The sequence below is a fragment of the Drosophila suzukii genome, chromosome 2R, assembly GCF_043229965.1.
Source record: "Drosophila suzukii chromosome 2R, CBGP_Dsuzu_IsoJpt1.0, whole genome shotgun sequence".
Taxonomy (NCBI): Eukaryota; Metazoa; Arthropoda; class Insecta; order Diptera; family Drosophilidae; genus Drosophila; species Drosophila suzukii.
Window position 1 is genome coordinate 14,557,591 of NC_092081.1, and position 16,921 is coordinate 14,574,511.

Genomic DNA, 16,921 nt, shown 5'->3' on the forward strand with positions numbered 1-16,921 from the left:
TAACAAGGACCAAAGTAAGGTACCCCTACAATCCGAATGTAAGGTTGAGATTTTTATCAAGTTTTTATCATTATTTTTGAAAACTGGACCAATTTCAGAATCTGATAAATGAGTTTTCCAAAAACATGAATGGAAGCTTAATAGCAGATAGGTACGTTATCTTTCGGTCTTCCGGATATATTTTGGCATACCTTTTAAAACCTTTACCTGTGACTTTAAAACCATTGTGACTTAGAATCGGCAATTTGCCTGACTGGAACGCAAGAAAATATTCAGACCAAAGGTGTAAAGAGTAAAGAAATCCCTAAAAAGTCTGCCTAATATTAAATATTTAAAAAATATAAGAGGTTCTGATACCTATATGTATGATACATTTTTTCAAAGTTCTGTTTGTAGATATTCTGTAACTGATTTAATATTACTTAATACTTTGTGTGCCCTCCCAAGTAACAGTGAAACTTTTTCCTTTTTGTATAACAATTTTATTTGCTTGTGACTATTTTATCTTAGGATATGACCTCCAAACATATTTTACAGGGAATCTATTCCCTTTTCAACTGCGACGGTTGCGCTGGCGCTGCCTCCTTTCGCGACGCCTTTCACGGCGCTTCTGCCGGAGACGCTTGGCCCGGCGCTTGGACGACGACGACTTCTTGCTGCTGGATCCCGAGGACGTCAAGGTGGTGGTGGTGGGTGTGGAGGACGAAGAGGTAGTGGGCGAGGTACTAGCCGTTGGTGTGATCGAAGTCGAGGTGGTTGAATTTGAGGGAGTTGAAGTCGAAGAAGTGGTAGAGGGACTTGTGGAGTTAGTCGAAGTCGAAGGTGTTGAAGAAGTCGAGGAAGTCGAATTCGAAGGAGTTGAAGATGTCGAGGAAGTCGAACTCGAAGGCGTAGAAGAAGTCGAGGATGTCGAATTCGAAGGAGTTGAAGAAGTGGAAGAGGTTGAGGATGATGGATCGGATGAGGTGGTACTTGAGGTATCTGCGGCATAAACAGCCACAAGAGCCACAAGACCAAAGGCCAGGACGAATTGGGATCGCATCTTTAGCTCTGTCTATCTATCACTGCACTTAAGTAGTGTGCCTTCTCTGACGTAAAGTCGAGTATTTATAGGGACTAACTCAAATCGAGTATTTCCTCCAAATCATCATACACCGCAAGTGCTTTAATAGAGGACTTTATGGACATCTCCGCAGATGATTGTTGAAAATATCTTTGTACAAAAAATAATAGAGACATTGTGGATTTGTTAGATCTAGTTTATTTTTGGCAAGTGTGCAATTATGTATTTGTTGCTATTGTCTACAATTTGAGTTATTCTTCTAGCGGATTTAGCAGTTCAACCTATTTAGATAACCGCAAAAAACATATGCTTTTGTCACCTTAGAGAGAGCAATGCCTTGAACGAAGAAGGTTTTTATTGCTCAGGTCAAAAATAAAGAAGGTTTCATTTAGTTTGCCATTACTTGTTAGGCCTTAACTCTGAATATCCTACACTCAGAAAAAAATCAAGTATTTCGAGCTAAAATCAATAATTTTTATTGTCGAAAGTTCGACAAGCATCGATCTAGAGATCGATTTAAGAACCTTTCGGTCTCAGAAAAGAATTTTTTTAAGTTTGTGGGCAGCTTGTGGGACTTAGAGTGGGAGTGGCAGCATTTTATTTCATTCGATAGGTATTTACGAGTGCATTACATATTAGCTACAATTTTTTATCTAGCTTTAAAACTGTTGGACATAAAGTTTTGGGCGGCTTGTGGGCGTTAGAGTGGGCGTGGCACATTGGTGTAATAAGCTCAAGCTCTCATCGTTTCCGAGATCACAGCGTTAAGATCAATAATATATAATCTTTATTGAGTCGAAACAGATTTGTTATATCTGTTTCATATTTTGCAAAAATTTTGTTCATTTCGACAATTTTTTATTTCATCTTTAACGTCTTTGAAATTCTACAAAATATCTCCCTTTCCAATTTCTTGGCTGAATTAAATATTCTCTACATATCGGCCAAAACGCAAGTAGAGCACTTTATATTTTGACGCGAACCAAGAACAATACAAAAGTCCCCTACATCTTTCTTTCTCCACCATTCAAATCCCAACTTATTATTATCATGACTGTTGCTTTTTAAATATTTTTTTTAATCCATGATTTCTTAGTACAAGCTTTCTGTTTTTTCACCATTGTTTGAGCACTTCGTACTCCATTGCTTAGTTAGACAAATATACGTGAATAGAAACTTTCCTCTGTAATTTTAGACTTCTCAAACAAATGCCCAGCTGGGCCACGTGCCCACATACAATGATTAAGAGCAAGCACAGATTCTGCAATTGGACCACAACATCTAAGATATTCGCTATAAATACTCGGATTCAAGCCGGAGTCTGTACAGTTCTTGAGTACAGTGAGTGATATACAGAGCTAAAGATGCGATCCCAACTATTCCTCGTCCTTGGTCTTGTGGCTCTCGTGGCGTCTGCTTACGGCGCAACCACCACGAATTCTACTTCTTCGGAACCTTCAACTGCCTCGAATTCTACTTCCTCGGAACCTTCAACTGCCTCGAATTCGACTTCCTCGGCAACTACAACGAATTCGACTTCCACAACTTCAACTCCTTCGAGTTCCACGAATTCGACGACCACACCCACTTCATCAACAGCATCAACCTCGCCCACTTCTTCCAGTACGACCAGTGACGCGTCTTCCTCGACCATCAGCGAGGTGAAAAAGCTGGAGAAGAAGCTTCGCAGGGAGCGCAGGTTGAGGCGCCAACTGAGACGTCGGCTGAGGCGTCAGGAGAAGCGTCAGGAGACTCGCCGAGAGAATCAGCAAAAAAGACGCCTGACGAGGCTTGCTGCAAGGAGGCGCAACCGTCGGGGTTAGGAAGTAAAATTCCAAAGTAAAATTGTCAAGAAAAAAATTAAATAAAATGATTATGTGAAGAGCAAAGCTTTCTCATACATTGGGGGTCGGGTATCTAATATCTCACCTGAAACATGGTTTTCAGCATCACAGTTTTCTTCAAGCCCTATGCATCGGGTACAAAACATTTACTACAAAAAATTTAAGAAGAATCTTATAGTCGAGGGCCTCGACTATCAAATACCAGTAACCCGGCCAAAGGGAGCGCAAGGGAGACGGAGCTACATTACCATATTTGGTCACAACTTCAATAGAGTGGTCCCATTTGTAAAATAGTTAGGTATTGATAAACAAAACAAATTCCCATTTACCCCTATATACAATATAGCTTCGGCACGCTGAAGTTTCTATAACCTTACAGGTCGATCACGTGGGAGCATTCTATGGACAAAGCTTTCCGATTTTTAGAAAACTAAAAACAAATTATAAAAAATTTAAGATGGGAACATCATTAATTCAATTTACTACCGAAAACGAAATATAACGGTCTATGTATTATTTTGACATTAATCATCCGATCATTCCTATGGCAGCTATGTATATGAAGACGTCGTCCGATTTGATTTAAATTTTATTCGAAATTCTGAAATATTAATAGAATGATATTCCTAAGAGTAGAAGTTAATTTGTTAAAAAACACATAACACATACTTTCCGGGGTCGGACACGTCTCTTTCACTACTTTCTGCACTTAGTTCACTAAGTTTGCATTCTGATTGAAATCATTATGCCCTCTGCAAGGCTATAAGAATGTATGCTAGGAATCTTGGAATCTTTTCCGACCCTTAAAATATATACACTCTTGATCAGAATCACTATCCGAGTCGAACTTGTCATGTCCGTCTGTCTATGTGGGCTCTGAATTTTCGTAAAATATATGACTAAAGAGTTAAGCCTTCACATGAAAATTTTCAAGTTTTTGATTCAGCGCAAGGATGTTATTCTGTTATTATTCCACTCTCAATTTAACGCACATAACGCTAAAATCTGTTTCGCACTCAAATGTTACAGGTTGTCAGCAATTTAAGTCATCGGCTCTAGGTGGAGCTAATTTGCGAAATCGGAAAACTACTGAGTTAATAGTTGAGTTGCAGATTCTACTAGTGGCTATGAAGCCCATCTTTGCTTCAGTTATTTTATATTTTTGGTGGCTGAGAAGCTTTTGGAATATACTTTTCCACTTAACTTACAAAAATGATAATTTCTAAGAATTGGTCGAAGACCTTTTGAAAATATCCGGTACTCACTGCCTCATTAAAAAAAAATATGAAGCCTACATTCAAGCGTACATTTTTATTAGACCAATAGTGTATCTTTCATAAAAGCTTGATCAGTCTTAAAAAGTTCGCGATTATTAAAAAATTGTTTGCACTTTAGGTGCTGGATTAGTAGCCCAAGTGAATAAACAGTATTCATCTATTTATTATACAAAGTGCCTGTATTTACACATTTGCTAACAATATATTGTTAGAAGCAGCCAATCCAAAAATGTGTTGTTTCATATGAATACATAGAAACTTTCCACAGCCATCTTTAGCTTTGAACTCGTCTCATCTTTTTTTTACACTATTGATTCTGATTATTTTTCGCAAGCAAATAAAGATCCTCCAGAGCAAACACAGATTCAGCAATCAGACCAGATCACTTGAGATTTTCTATATAAAAGTTTGGTCTTAAAGCAGAATTTACACTGTACTCCATTAAGTGACAGACAGAACTGAAGATGGGCTTCAAATTCGATCTCGGCTTTGGTGTATTGGTCCTTGCTGCGACTGCCTTCTCCGCAGGAACAGCTCCATAAACTTCGCCCACCACTCCAACGACCTAGCCGACGTTGCATCGACCCCGACTTCGCCAAGTAGCCGTTCCACGCCGCCCTCTTCTCCCAGGGATTCCCCCACTCCTAGAGACAGTAACTCCAGCACCGACGAGGAGGTGACCAAGTTGGAGCGCCAGGTTCGCAGGCTTAGAAAACGGATGAACCGAATCAGCCGCCAGGGCGCCAGGACCGCCAGGAGATTCGCCAGATTAGACGCCAATCAGGACGTCGACAAAGGCGACAAAACCAGCGTTTGGGTCGTCAGCGCCTGTAAAGATTCTTAGGATATTAAATCCTTGAAAATGGCCTTTGAAAGCTTAATAGCAGATCTTAAAGCTTAATCGCAGATCCACAAAGAGATCTAACGCAGCGCAAGTTCATTTCCGCAGGGTGCTACGCCCACTCTAACGCCCATAACGATAAGACCTGTCTTTGTAAAAGTGTAAACGGGATTTTTTTCTGATTATCAATATCCATCTACATGCAATTAATTGTTCAAATTGGAACATTCATTACAAAGTTATAAGCAAATAAAGTGTGCAATCTCGGAAACAGCCGATGTAATGCATGCATATCTCCATCTCCCTCGCACTTTCTTTATTGATATTGCATTTTTTTTATTTGGTTTAGTTTAATTTTAACAATATTAAAAAAATTATTATTTATTTTAAAAGAAACAAAATCGCTTTTATATGCAGTTTACATTTTTCAGATATCTTTACTGGATCAAAAAATATAACTTATTACTTAGACATTTAATTGACTCTTTAATTTCCTTTAAATTGCTAACTTACTTATTTATTTAGAAATGTTTATCACCATCTCTCAGAAGCGAAAAGAAATTCTGTTTTTGTACCTGTGTTTGCACACTCGCTGGCAACAGACTAACGCAAAAAATCGGCAAATTCTCTATTGTTTAAAGCGAAACCAAAAACTTTCCACAGTCATTTTTAGACTTTTCAAACAAATGGCCACCTGGGCCACGCGCCACATATAATGATTAAAAACAAGCACAGATTCTGCTATTGGACCACAACATTTAAGATATTCGCTATAAATATGCGGGTTGAAGTCGGAGTCTGTACACTTCTTGGCTGCAGTGAGTGATACACAGAGCTAAAGATGCGATCCCAAATAGTCCTCGCCCTTGCTATTGTGGCTCTCGTAGCGTCTGTATACGGCGCAACCACTACATCAGATCCATCCTCGTCGTCGTCTTCAACTACATCTGATCCTTCGTCGTCGTCGTCTTCCACCACATCTGATCCTTCGTCGTCATCGTCTTCCACCACATCTGATCCTTCGTCGTCATCGTCTTCCACCACATCTGATCCTTCGTCGTCATCGTCTTCTACCACATCTGATCCTTCGTCAACATCGAATTCTACCACGTCGGATCCAAGCACTTCCTCGACAACTTCAAATTCGACTTCAACTCCTTCAAGTTCCTCGACTTCGCCCACTTCTTCCAGTTCGACCAGTACCTCCTCAGACAGTGACACGTCCAACGAGGTGAAAGATCTGAAGCAGAAGCTTCGCAGGGAGCGCAGGCTGACACGCCGACTGAGACGACGGGAGAGGCGACTGGAGGCTCGCCGAGCGAATCAGCAAGAAAGAATCCAGACGAGGCGAGCTGCAAGGAGGCGCAACCGTCGGGGTTAAGAAGTAACATTCCAAAATTAAATTGTCAAGAAACAAATAAAATGGTTATGTAAAGAGCAAAGTTTTACCTTATATTTTGGGTAGGGTACCAAAAATCTCTATTCAAAGATCTTCCTTTTCATCAACCCCTTTCTTGAAAATATTTTTTATATTACACAAGCAAACGTACTTCTTAACCTGCAGAAGATCTGATATCAAATTATATCATAATATAAATTAGACCAACAAAATACGATTTCTAAAATTTGTTTAACTTAACTGTTTCCCGCATAGCCAGCGAGATGTTTTAAAAAGTGAAACAATAGTCTCTTAATTGTTCCTTTTTTTATGGTTTCAGGACCTGGAGTAAAGTAAGGTATATTGAATTCGTCGAAAAGTATTTATATAATACTCCTGATCAGGATCATTAGCCGAGTCAATCTCGCTGTGTCCGTTTGTTCGTCCGTCCCTCCCTGGGGTTCTTACGCAGCGCCAGATTGTTTTAGCCGAGTTCCACGCCCACTCTAACGCTCCAAAGCCCATAAAGCTAAAGTCTAATTGCATTTTTCGTTCATTAATAGACAACAATTTATCAAATCGAATAATTTACTAAAAATATATAAGCAAATAAAGTTGACAACGATCGGAGGAGCCAGTTCGCGAAATCGGAAGCAATCGCTTTGCTGTTGCATATCTCATTATCCCTCACACTACTTTTAGGTACATAATAGGTGCTTAATAGTAAAAAAAGCGTTCTCTTTTGTTCAAGATATAGAGTTAAGAGTTAACATGAAGATTTTACTAGGGCCTTGTTGCCCATGTTTTCTTCTGCCGATTGTCAAGCCGTCCCCAGCGCCCACAAACCGGAAATGTTTGTGGCTCCCACCCTTTTTAATGATTTTTATTTTATTTATTTTGTTTGTTGTTTTGTAATATCAATATCTAAATAACTTCAGACCATTGGCTTATAAGTTAAATTAGTTAGCTGAGTAAGGGGTGTTTAACTACTAACTAGTTTTTATCCCTTGTTAACAAAATATTAAGTAGATTTTTTCAATACAAATATTTTCATACTCTTTTCTTCGCGAAACTGGTGATGCTATAGAAATGCTGTACTCAGACATCGTTAGTTGTCTTGGATGTCATTTATAACACATATTGCACATGTCTGTAAATTTAGTGTTAGTAGACAGTTTATCTATGGAAGAATTTTTTCCGCTTAATTTGCTGTTTTTTTCAAAATTCCAAGACTTAGTGCAAATAGCCGATACTGACCCATTAGAAAATATGATGTCGCGGTCAACTCAAGCTTAAATTTGTATTACGCCAATAGTGTTTGTTTAGTTGTGAAAAGCTCGCGATTATAAAAATATTATTTTCAGTTTAGGTGCTTTGTTAGAAGCTTAAGAAAATAAACAGTAGGTGTTAATCTATTTGTTATCCAAAGTGTCTGTATTTAAACACTTGCTAACAATACATTATTGGTAGCAGGCAATCCAAAAATGTGTTGTTCCATACGAGTAGATAAAAACATTCCACAGCCAGCTTTACCTTTTAATTGTACTCATCTTTAAACCCCGCATTGTGAATTGAATCTATTTGTTTTTTAAGCAAATAAAGATCCTCCAGAGCAAACACAGATTCAGCAATCAGACCAAATCAATTGAGATCTTCCCTATAAAAACTCGATCTTCTAGCAGAATATACACAGTTAAGTGACAGACAGAACTGAAGATGTGCTCCAAATTCGTACTCGCCTTTGGCCTATTGGCCCTTGCTGCGACTGCCTACGCCCAAGGAACCGCTCCAGCCACACCACCAGCCTCGCCCACCACGCCACCCGCCGCGCCCGCCACGCCGCCCGCATCACCCACCACGCCTCCCGCCTCGCCCACCACGCCGCCCGCCTCGCCAGCCACTCCGCCCGCCACGCCGCCCGCATCGCCAGCAACGCCGCCCGCCTCCCCAGCCTCGCCGGCCTCGCCCGCTACTCCGACTTCGCCCACCACTCCAAGTGACAGTAGCTCCAGCACCGACGACGAGATAAACAGATTGAATCGCCGGGTAAACAGGATTAACAGACAGGTGAGGGATTTGAGGCAAGAGGAGCGGCGGAACCGCCAAGAGTTTCGCCGGGAGATTCGCGAGGTTAGGCGCGAAACAGGACGTCGTCAAAGGCGACCAGTCCAGCGCGTTGTTCGTCGTCGCCGGGGTCGATTCTAAGGATATTAAGTCCATTTAAAGGCAATTCACAGATCTGAATTTCCAGAAATATTGAATAAAATGTCAGCAAGATATCCAAATGTTTTTAAGTTGGGGCTCAAAATTGTTTGCATGAATCAAACAAAATATACCAAAAGTATAGTCACCCTTATGGGCGCCACTTAGAAGAGGGATATTCTCTGGTGTTCTCCCTATAAAATGTTGACATAGATGTGGGTATATATATTATAGAAACGTAATATTTTTATTTCGCTTTATGATTTAGTATGATCCTTTTACAATCAAAAAAAAGTTAGACTTTCATTTAATTTGTTTTCTTACCTCTACATATACTACTACATTATCGAAATGTTTTGTCTATTACACACATTTTATTGTATTATGAAAACTAAAGTATTTACAAATTCTTGGGAACTAATGCTTGCTGATTAAACGGTTTTTTTTAACCCGTTGTGAATATTTTCATTGAGAACTAACGTGCAGCAACGTTTAAAATGACCGCCACTTAATAATGGTGATGCCAGATATTTTATTTTTTCGGTTCAAAGTTGAGATTATCGAGCTATAACAAGAGGGTCATATTAGACCTATGTAAATTTGCCACCAAAACAAAGGTTACCAAGTAATTCAAGGAGATTAAAATAAAATGCCGGTGGATTGGTTCGGTTATGTCTACGCTGCCACGGTGGCCGCTGGTGGAGTTATGGGATTCGCCAAGGCGGGTGAGTTAGGATCCCCTTGATCACATCAGCTTTCACATTCTATTGTGCAACCTCATACATTGCCAGGTTCCATACCCTCCTTGGGTGCCGGTCTGGCCTTTGGAGCCCTACTCGGCTATGGAGCTCACTTGAACTCCCAGGAAACACCACGCCCCCTGCTCCAACTGGGCACCTCCCTGTTCTTGGCCGGATTAATGGGCGCCCGGTGGAATCGTTCCGGAAAACTAATGCCTGCCGGCGTGGTCTGCATGCTCTCCGTTGCCGCTTTGGTTAAAAATGTGGCCACCTACAATCGCTACCTTATGCCAACCCCCACAAAGGGTGCCTAAATGGATTTCGATGTCATAGACCCCGAAATGCTGGACTTGCCAGGAGATTTTTTACCTTACTTTTCATTTACATACACATGTTAATTGCTGTATTGATTAAGTTATGTACTTTTTGGTGATTGGACTTTTCGTATAGCGCTGTGTCACTTTCTAAGCTAGCGATAAGAAAAAATGTACTTGTTGTTGGCTGCAAATAAAATTTATCATCTATGCTTTTATCATCTTGCTAGACTAAAAACCACTTTAAAATTATTTATCTTTTTTATACAATCAGTGGGGAATATAAAATTACATAGCATACTCTTAGGCATTCCATCTACAGAAGACCCCCTTAAATAAAAACAGCTTTACCATTTTGTACAAATAAATCTTTTTTATATATATATTTTCTTAAACTAATTTTTTGTTTCTTTTGTGTGTGTGATAAATTTACAGTTTCATTTATTATACGATGTTCAGTTAACTACAACTAAAACTTAGCTATTACATTTTTTTTCATTGCTGTATAAAAAGAGCATTAGGCTAGGTAAACGTAGAGATGAATTTTGTTTTAGAGTTTAGACTTCTAAAAAATTTAATACAATAATGAATGAACAATTTAAGTTTTCTTGTAGGCAAAGTGCGGCAAGGTAGGTAAATAAATCATTCTCAACCTTTCTAGCAATTTTCTAACAGAAAATGATAAATATTTTGTTAAGTAAAGGGTACAAATTATATATGTTTATCACATTGGAAAGTGGGGATTATTATTAATTTTCCTTTCGATTGATTTTGTGGCTCAAAGAATAATTTAGGTTGTTTCTGCCAAAAGTGCGTGCGTAGGTGAACTTTTTACAGAATAATATGTACTATTTTACAAGAATTTTCATTAAATTAAATTACATAATATATGCATGTACTGAACATAACAACTTGCCTTTGTTGCTTGAGTTGCATTTAACAGACACTATTTTAAATTAGTTGCGGCTAGAACTAACAACAAATCAATAGGGTTTCATACAGATTATAATAGTAATAAATTCTAGCTAAAAACACTTTTAACTGCAAACATTTGTTCCAATTTCGATGGCAGTGACGTCTGCGTGCCAGTTCCAAACGTTCCCCATGTTGCTTTCATGCACTTTCACTAGAACGGAAACAGCTTCCAGTTAACCACTGCGGAATGCGGGAACGGAACGCAAACGGAAGCGGGAGGAAACAGAAAAGAAAAACAAAGAAAATTAGTGATAATGGAAAATACAACTTGCGTGGGGCGTGCAAAAACAACGAGCTATTCTTGGAGGTTTATTTGGTATGAAGTTAAAAGATAGTTTTGCAGACGCCGGCCATTCTGAATTGTGTGGGTGGTTGTGTGGTATGTGCGTGTGTTCCATTCCATGCGTTTCCATTTGCCAAGTTACTCTGTTTCACTTTTGCCATTTTTCTTTCTTATTTTTAGTATGCAAAATGCGTTTCTGACTCCATGCCATTCTTGTAGATCAAATATATTACTTAATTGCTACAGTTATAGATGTTTTGATATAATTTCTTTTGGTTTTGCCTTCAAACAGTGTTTATGCTTGTGTGGTGGTGTGAGAGAAAGAGCGTGTATGTTTGTATGCTGGTATGTGTGTGCATGTTTCAATGCCAATTTGTTTCTAATTCGATTTTATTGTTTTTTTATGTGTAGGGGCGAGTGTTTGATGCAGTTTAAGATAAAAGAGAGCGAGAAATTAACCGCGCAAAAAGTAAAAATCAGCAATGGGACTCTGATCGTCGACTTTGGTAGAGGGTGGTATGAGAGTTTACCTTTAAGCATGCTTTATGAGGTCTGCGGATGTGTGAATGCGAATGTCCTAATCGAGTTCTGCCTGCCTTGCGGAGACAATGATTACGGTTCAAATTGGGTGGAATAAAATGGGTATACTAAATTATTCTTAAGTACATGCCAAAATTAAGATTCAAGAACTACTATTTGGAACGCTTTCAAAGCGTTTCCACACTACAAGATTAAATGTGATCGATGCAATAATGCCAGATGCCAAATGCTTAAAATACAAGGGTAATCCATATTACAGCTAAATGGACCATTACGCATGAGTTTAGCACTTGCATTTTGTTTTGCCAACTTCAAAAACCAGGATTAAATATATTTATTTATAAAAGGGCAGGCAGCATAATAGATAAGAATACTACTAAAACTATCGCGCATCCATGCTGTACTTGCAGTTCGTAGCGAACCTTAGGGCAAAGCTTTAGACTACTAGGGGGAGTTAAGAACCCGATTTGTATGCTGGATTGGTTTTAGGCTTACCGCACGCAAGGATAACGAATCGGTAACGGTTTCGGGTATCGGTATCGGAATCTGTATCGGTTTCGGTTTCGATCGGTTTGGCATTTACTTGTGTGTGATGCGTGTGTTGCTTTGTTTAGTGTATGTGGATTTGTATTTGATGTTGTTGGGGAGCCTTCTTGTTCGTTTGGGGATGTTCGTTTTCTCAAGCAGCATCTGGCTAGCAGTAAGTAGTAGCTCATGATAGTTGGTATCAGAGTTCTCTGCCGCATCTCCATAGATCGTTTTTACATGACTCGTGTTCGGCGTATTAGTTTCTGTGTTTTGATTTTGGGTTTCTTGGCGGTTTCCGTGGTGCTTGACGCACTGTTACTGTTGTCCAACACCGCTGGCAGATTGTTTGTGGTGTCGCCAATATAGTTTGTCGCATATTGTTGCTGTTGTGGCTGACTACTGCTGTTACTACTACTGCTACTACTAGGTTTGTATGCCTTAATACTACTCCGATTGGGCGTACGTTTCAGAAAGGCGCTGCCATCTGGCTGCTGCTGTTGTGTATGCTGCTGCTGCTTGCTGGATGTTGCCGAGCTGACTGATGACGATACGGAGGTGGTTGTGCTGGTGGTTGCCGATCCACCATCATGCAAGGCTTGCAGTTTTTTAAAGTACGCATCGAGAAATGATGAAGTTGTTATCGATTTGGCGGGTGTTGCTGATGTCGCTGATGTTGCTGGTGTGGGTGTTGCCGATGCTGCCGATGTTGCTGATGTCTGTGCAGCACTGGTTGCCGCTGTGGGTGGTGTGGGGAACTTACGTTTTTGCCGCTCAATCGCTTCATTGCTCTGAATGCCGGCAGTCGCCTCGTTCTCCTCATCGGGCAGCCCATCCTGGAGTTGCTGCTGCTCCTGGAGATGTTGCTGCTGCTGCTGCTGCTGCTGTCTCTGGTTCTCATCCTTGTTCGGCGGCTGTTGTTTTGCCCCGTTGTTGTTGCTGCTGCTGCTGCTGCTGCTGGTTACACTATAATTTGTAAGGCGTTTTTGTACCAAAGGGATTTCAACTATCGACTGTTGTTGTTGTGACTGCTGTTGCTGTTGTTCTGGTTGCAATTTGGTAGCATGTTGTTGTGTCTGTAGCATGTGTAAATAGTATTCGATTTGTTTGCGTAGTTCGTGTGTATACAATTGGAATAGGTTCGGTGTTTGTGTGGTTGTTGTTCTGGGTTTGGGAGTTGATGTTGCTGTGGGGTCATCGTTGGTGTTGCCACTGCCGCTGCTGCTGCTGCTGCTGACGCTGCTGCTGATGCGCGTCGTGACCAGCACACCATTATCGGGACCAGTCCACTGTCGTTCGGGAAGGCTGCGATGGAGATAGCCAAAGGACTTCTTTGACTTGGGCCTTACAGTGGTTGTTGTCGTCCGCACAGTGGTTGTCGTGGTTTTGGCGGTTGTTGTCGACGTCACAGCAGCTGCGCCCGCCGCAGAGCTCTGCTCGATCTTGTTGTCCTGCTGGTTGGCCTCCTGCTCCTCGCTACTAGTGTTGCCCTCATCCTGATCCTCATTACTCTCATTCTCGTCCTCCTGGGACTCGGTCTCCTCGCTACTATTCTCAATATCCTCAGCAGAATCTTTCTTGTTGTTGATTTGACTATTTTTTGTGTGTGTGATTTTTTGTGTTGGTATTGTTGTTGTCGTTTCGAATTGGTGTGTAAAGGTGTAAAGGTTTGTATATTAAAAAATTTGCTTTCGTAGTGTATTTGTGTACTTGTGACTCAAAAGTTTTGTGTTTTTTGTGTATTTTAGTAATTAGAGAACTCTTAGCTTACACAACAAAACTACTGGAAAAACAGTCTTTTTCTACTTATGTTACCTATTGTACTGTACTCACTTGTAGACCAAACGATAGTTGTGTCCGTAATCGGGAATGATATTCGAGGGCAGTGGTGTGCATCGACCATCCAGACAGTGCTGAGGTTTTAAAAAGATGTGTGGGTTAGATTGTGGTAAGATTAACGTTATTGCTAATTTTGTTCGCTCAAGGGAGAGATTACTGGGAGAAGACTTGGACTTCTAGAATTGTCCGTTATGTAAGCTGCCCGCCCAAAGATTTCTTTGATTCCTTTATATAGATAAAAGGTTTCTTGGGTCAACACACTTGGGTCAATACATTCTAATCCAAAGAAGGATAGTTTGTCCGTTTATAGGAGCTGTCCGTTGACTAGAACTTTTTCAACAGTACTTCCCCAACTACTTACGTATCCATTACCGCAGGCCGAACCCTCTGCCGCAGGTCTGTAGGCCACGCAGTATCCCGTCTGGGCGTCGAAGCAGAAGAGCTGGGCACACACTCGCTCGTCTTTGAAACAGGCATATGTTCCCCGATCCCTGCGGCACTGGGCGTCTAGCGAGAGCAGGGTTCCCGGCAAGGATCTACCCAGGGCGCTGTCCTCGTGCGGGGCATTGTGCAGGCAGGTGGCCGTATCTCCACTGGGAAAAGCAGTCAAGTCATCAAAACCTTTCAAGTGAAGAAAACAAACCCAATACTCACTTCAGGAAGTGGTGGAAGCTCTGCACCGTGCAGGCGGACCATCTGAAACCCCGCTCCGTGTGACGCAGATCGGACATGATGTAGCCATCCTCCCAGCGACACCGCTGGGCTCCTGGTCCACCCAAGTAACTGGGCGGTGGCGAACCGTCATGCACCGCTCCCAACCTGAGAAACGAGCATGGGACACATTTTGATTGAGGGGCGAAAAATGTTAATTGATTAATTGCACATCGAATGATGTCAAACGGAAATGCAAACGAGTTTCAATGACCAGTTTACAGCAGCGGAAATTATTCATGTTTTTTTATTAGATTGGGCGCCAAATGAAAACTATATCAGTGATTCGGGGCGTTAAATAGATTGGCTTTGATGGAAAAAGTGCGGAAAAAAGGTTCCGTTTAGACGAAAAGTTAAAAAACAAGTATAACAACTAAGTTTTCGGAAAGTATTTATAAAAAAAATTTTAAAAGGTGTGAAAAAACCTTTTACAATGTTAAGATTCTAGATATGTTTTTTAGGCTGCATATCAGGTGCTGTCATGGGGATTACTTACAGATGTCCGACCTCATGGGCAGCCACGATAATGCCGCTGAAACCGCCGGTATCTTCGATGATGGCCACGCTGTTCACCTTTTCCAGTCGCTTGTTCACCACGCATGCGCCACCGACGTAAGCGAAGCCTTTTCCGAATGAAAATACACGACCGAAATTAGGCAATTAGTGGGTTGTTTTACTCAGTTGCATTTTCTTTTTTGTTTCTTGTCCAACAGGAAGTTGACAATTTTTTCCAAGTCGCCGTCGCCGTTGCAGTTATTAAATGAAAAATCTAATGTTTTTTTTTTTCGCAACTGAGCAATTTGTTTCTCTGTTTTCACTTTCAAACATTGTAATATATTATTTTTTTTTTACATAATAACTGTAACCGCTGGGAGAAGCGGGTCGCTTTAGTGGTGGTGATTTGATGTGAGAGAGCAATTAGTTAGTAGGTGCATTTAATGTGTAAATTTAGTCACAATTACCATGGCTTAGATTAAGTATGTCCACAGCCCATAAAAGTTTATTAGGTACCTATGTGTTATTATAAATAGTCCATTGTTAGTACAACCAGAACCATTTTTAAGTTACAAAGTCTATTTAAATTTTATTTAAAATCTTTAATTATAAAAAGCTCATAAGCTTATAAAAATTATGTTCTAAGTGGTTTTTCCTTGACATTTTTGCATTTTGACTGAGTTTAACCGCTGCAACTAAGGAGTATATTTTTTTGGTTAGGTATTAGACACATATTTTGAGATATAGATGATTCACAGAAGAACGGGTCTAAAAGTTTTAAAACCAATATATTTTGAAAAGTTGTCTTTGAGTATGAAAACAAATATGGCAAGCCCGATGTCAATTTGTAGGCATACTTTACGAAATATCTTCAATACAAAAGTATTTACACAAAAAGAAGGTAGATCGATAGGAGTAGCATAGTCAACATTTCACAGAACAATACAATATGATATGCACAAGTTCTTGATAAGTAGAGAGGAAACTGCACAGTTTTTAAGAATATGGCCAAGATGGCGCATGCGCAGCCAATTTCCTGTTCTTGTTCTTCTTGCTGTACAAAAGCCGCGTGCGACACAAAGAAATATACACATAAAATATATAGTTTTCAGATCTCAGAAAGAGAGAGGTGGCACAACAGTAGAGAGAGAGGGAGCTAGTATAAAAATAGAGACAAAGAGACGTGCATGAAATTCAATTAAATTTGCTTGATTTGGTTGATGATGGAGCGACGCATTTTTGGGTTTGGCGGTGGCCGCCTTTAATGTTATTTATTTTTAACGCGTTTGCTTAACTTCTGTGTTTCTTTTTTGTATCATTTTTTTTTTGGTTTTTTTTTGCATTTATCTGTACAGATGTTGGCTAACAAATTGCCAGCTAGTGGTTGGGTCTTTACCTGCGGTACCGCGATTACATTCACCATAAGCGGAGGTGCGACGGCACATATCGAGTCTGCGGGCGAAAATTGTTCAAAAATGCGTAGAAATTTTAGATTGGGTTTCTTTTGGGGGGTTTTCAGCTTCGTTTAATCAATTATCTCCTCTTGGTGTTTGATCGATAGTTGCTTGTCATTATGTAGACTTGCCCAAATGGCTATCGAGTAATTGGGCACCAACTTTTTGGGGCTAGTTGCATTTTTAGAGTCAAGAGCAGGAGAAGAAGTAGAAGAATCCTATCTCCGGAGATCCGAAGTCTGTTCATAGCCGAAATAACTAAAACTCTATTAAATAACTACTGGCAAAGACCTTAATGCAATAATTTTTATAAAATATTCCTTCAATTTAACTAATTGGGTTATTATTTCCTTAAAGAATATCCAGTAATTTAGGCGCATAAACCACAATTATATACTAAATCTTGATGTAAATGTTTGCTTCAACCAATGAGACCTTTA

General features: G+C 40.2%; 4 protein-coding genes across 13 annotated transcripts in view; 2 read left to right on the forward strand and 2 right to left on the reverse strand.

Moving 5' to 3' along the window:
* Positions 1-534: 534 nt before the first annotated feature.
* Positions 535-1,125, reverse strand: LOC108008125 (uncharacterized). The gene has a single exon (XM_036813081.3). It carries the CDS (start codon positions 1,040-1,042, stop codon positions 554-556), a length of 489 nt encoding a protein of 162 aa, XP_036668976.3. The 5' UTR covers positions 1,043-1,125; the 3' UTR covers positions 535-553.
* A 6,956-nt stretch (positions 1,126-8,081) lies between these two features.
* Positions 8,082-8,682, forward strand: LOC118876909 (merozoite surface protein CMZ-8-like). The gene has a single exon (XM_036813079.3). The coding sequence runs from the start codon at positions 8,120-8,122 to the stop codon at positions 8,606-8,608; it is 489 nt and encodes a 162-aa protein (XP_036668974.3). The 5' UTR covers positions 8,082-8,119; the 3' UTR covers positions 8,609-8,682.
* Positions 8,683-9,171: 489 nt separating this feature from the next.
* On the forward strand, positions 9,172-9,897 carry LOC108008650 (transmembrane protein 14 homolog). The gene is made up of 2 exons (XM_017072536.4): positions 9,172-9,330; positions 9,397-9,897. Exons 1-2 carry the CDS (start codon positions 9,255-9,257, stop codon positions 9,657-9,659), a joined length of 339 nt encoding a protein of 112 aa, XP_016928025.3. The 5' UTR covers positions 9,172-9,254; the 3' UTR covers positions 9,660-9,897.
* Positions 9,898-10,012: 115 nt separating this feature from the next.
* Positions 10,013-16,921, reverse strand: part of sona (sol narae) — a 49,325-nt gene continuing 42,416 nt past the window's right edge. Inside the window, exons 9-15 of one of the 10 annotated variants that reach the window (XR_010653554.2) lie at positions 16,424-16,479; positions 15,029-15,155; positions 14,476-14,640; positions 14,183-14,414; positions 13,816-13,895; positions 11,953-13,575; positions 10,013-10,814 (exon numbers count right to left, since the gene is read on the reverse strand). Coding sequence is in view for 9 of the 10 variants with exons in the window: in XM_065863424.2 (XP_065719496.2) it covers positions 12,219-13,575; positions 13,816-13,895; positions 14,183-14,414; positions 14,476-14,640; positions 15,029-15,155; positions 16,424-16,479 (2,017 nt within the window). In the remaining variant the exon portion in view is untranslated. Of the gene's footprint in view, positions 13,576-13,815; positions 13,896-14,182; positions 14,415-14,475; positions 14,641-15,028; positions 15,156-16,423; positions 16,480-16,921 lie in introns of all 10 variants that reach the window. The other 9 variants (XM_036813189.3, XM_065863425.2, XM_065863424.2 and 6 more) reach the window with 9 other exon arrangements.

Excerpts from the sequence above, each read along its gene's own strand:
- LOC108008125 (XM_036813081.3), bottom strand. The coding sequence starts at position 1,042 with ATGCGATCCCAATTCGTCCTGGCCTTTGGTCTTGTGGCTCTTGTGGCT.
- LOC118876909 (XM_036813079.3), top strand. The coding sequence starts at position 8,120 with ATGTGCTCCAAATTCGTACTCGCCTTTGGCCTATTGGCCCTTGCTGCG.
- LOC108008650 (XM_017072536.4), top strand. The coding sequence starts at position 9,255 with ATGCCGGTGGATTGGTTCGGTTATGTCTACGCTGCCACGGTGGCCGCT. Across the intron at positions 9,331-9,396 it reads TATGGGATTCGCCAAGGCGG|GTTCCATACCCTCCTTGGGT; the intron begins GTGAGTTAGGAT and ends ATACATTGCCAG.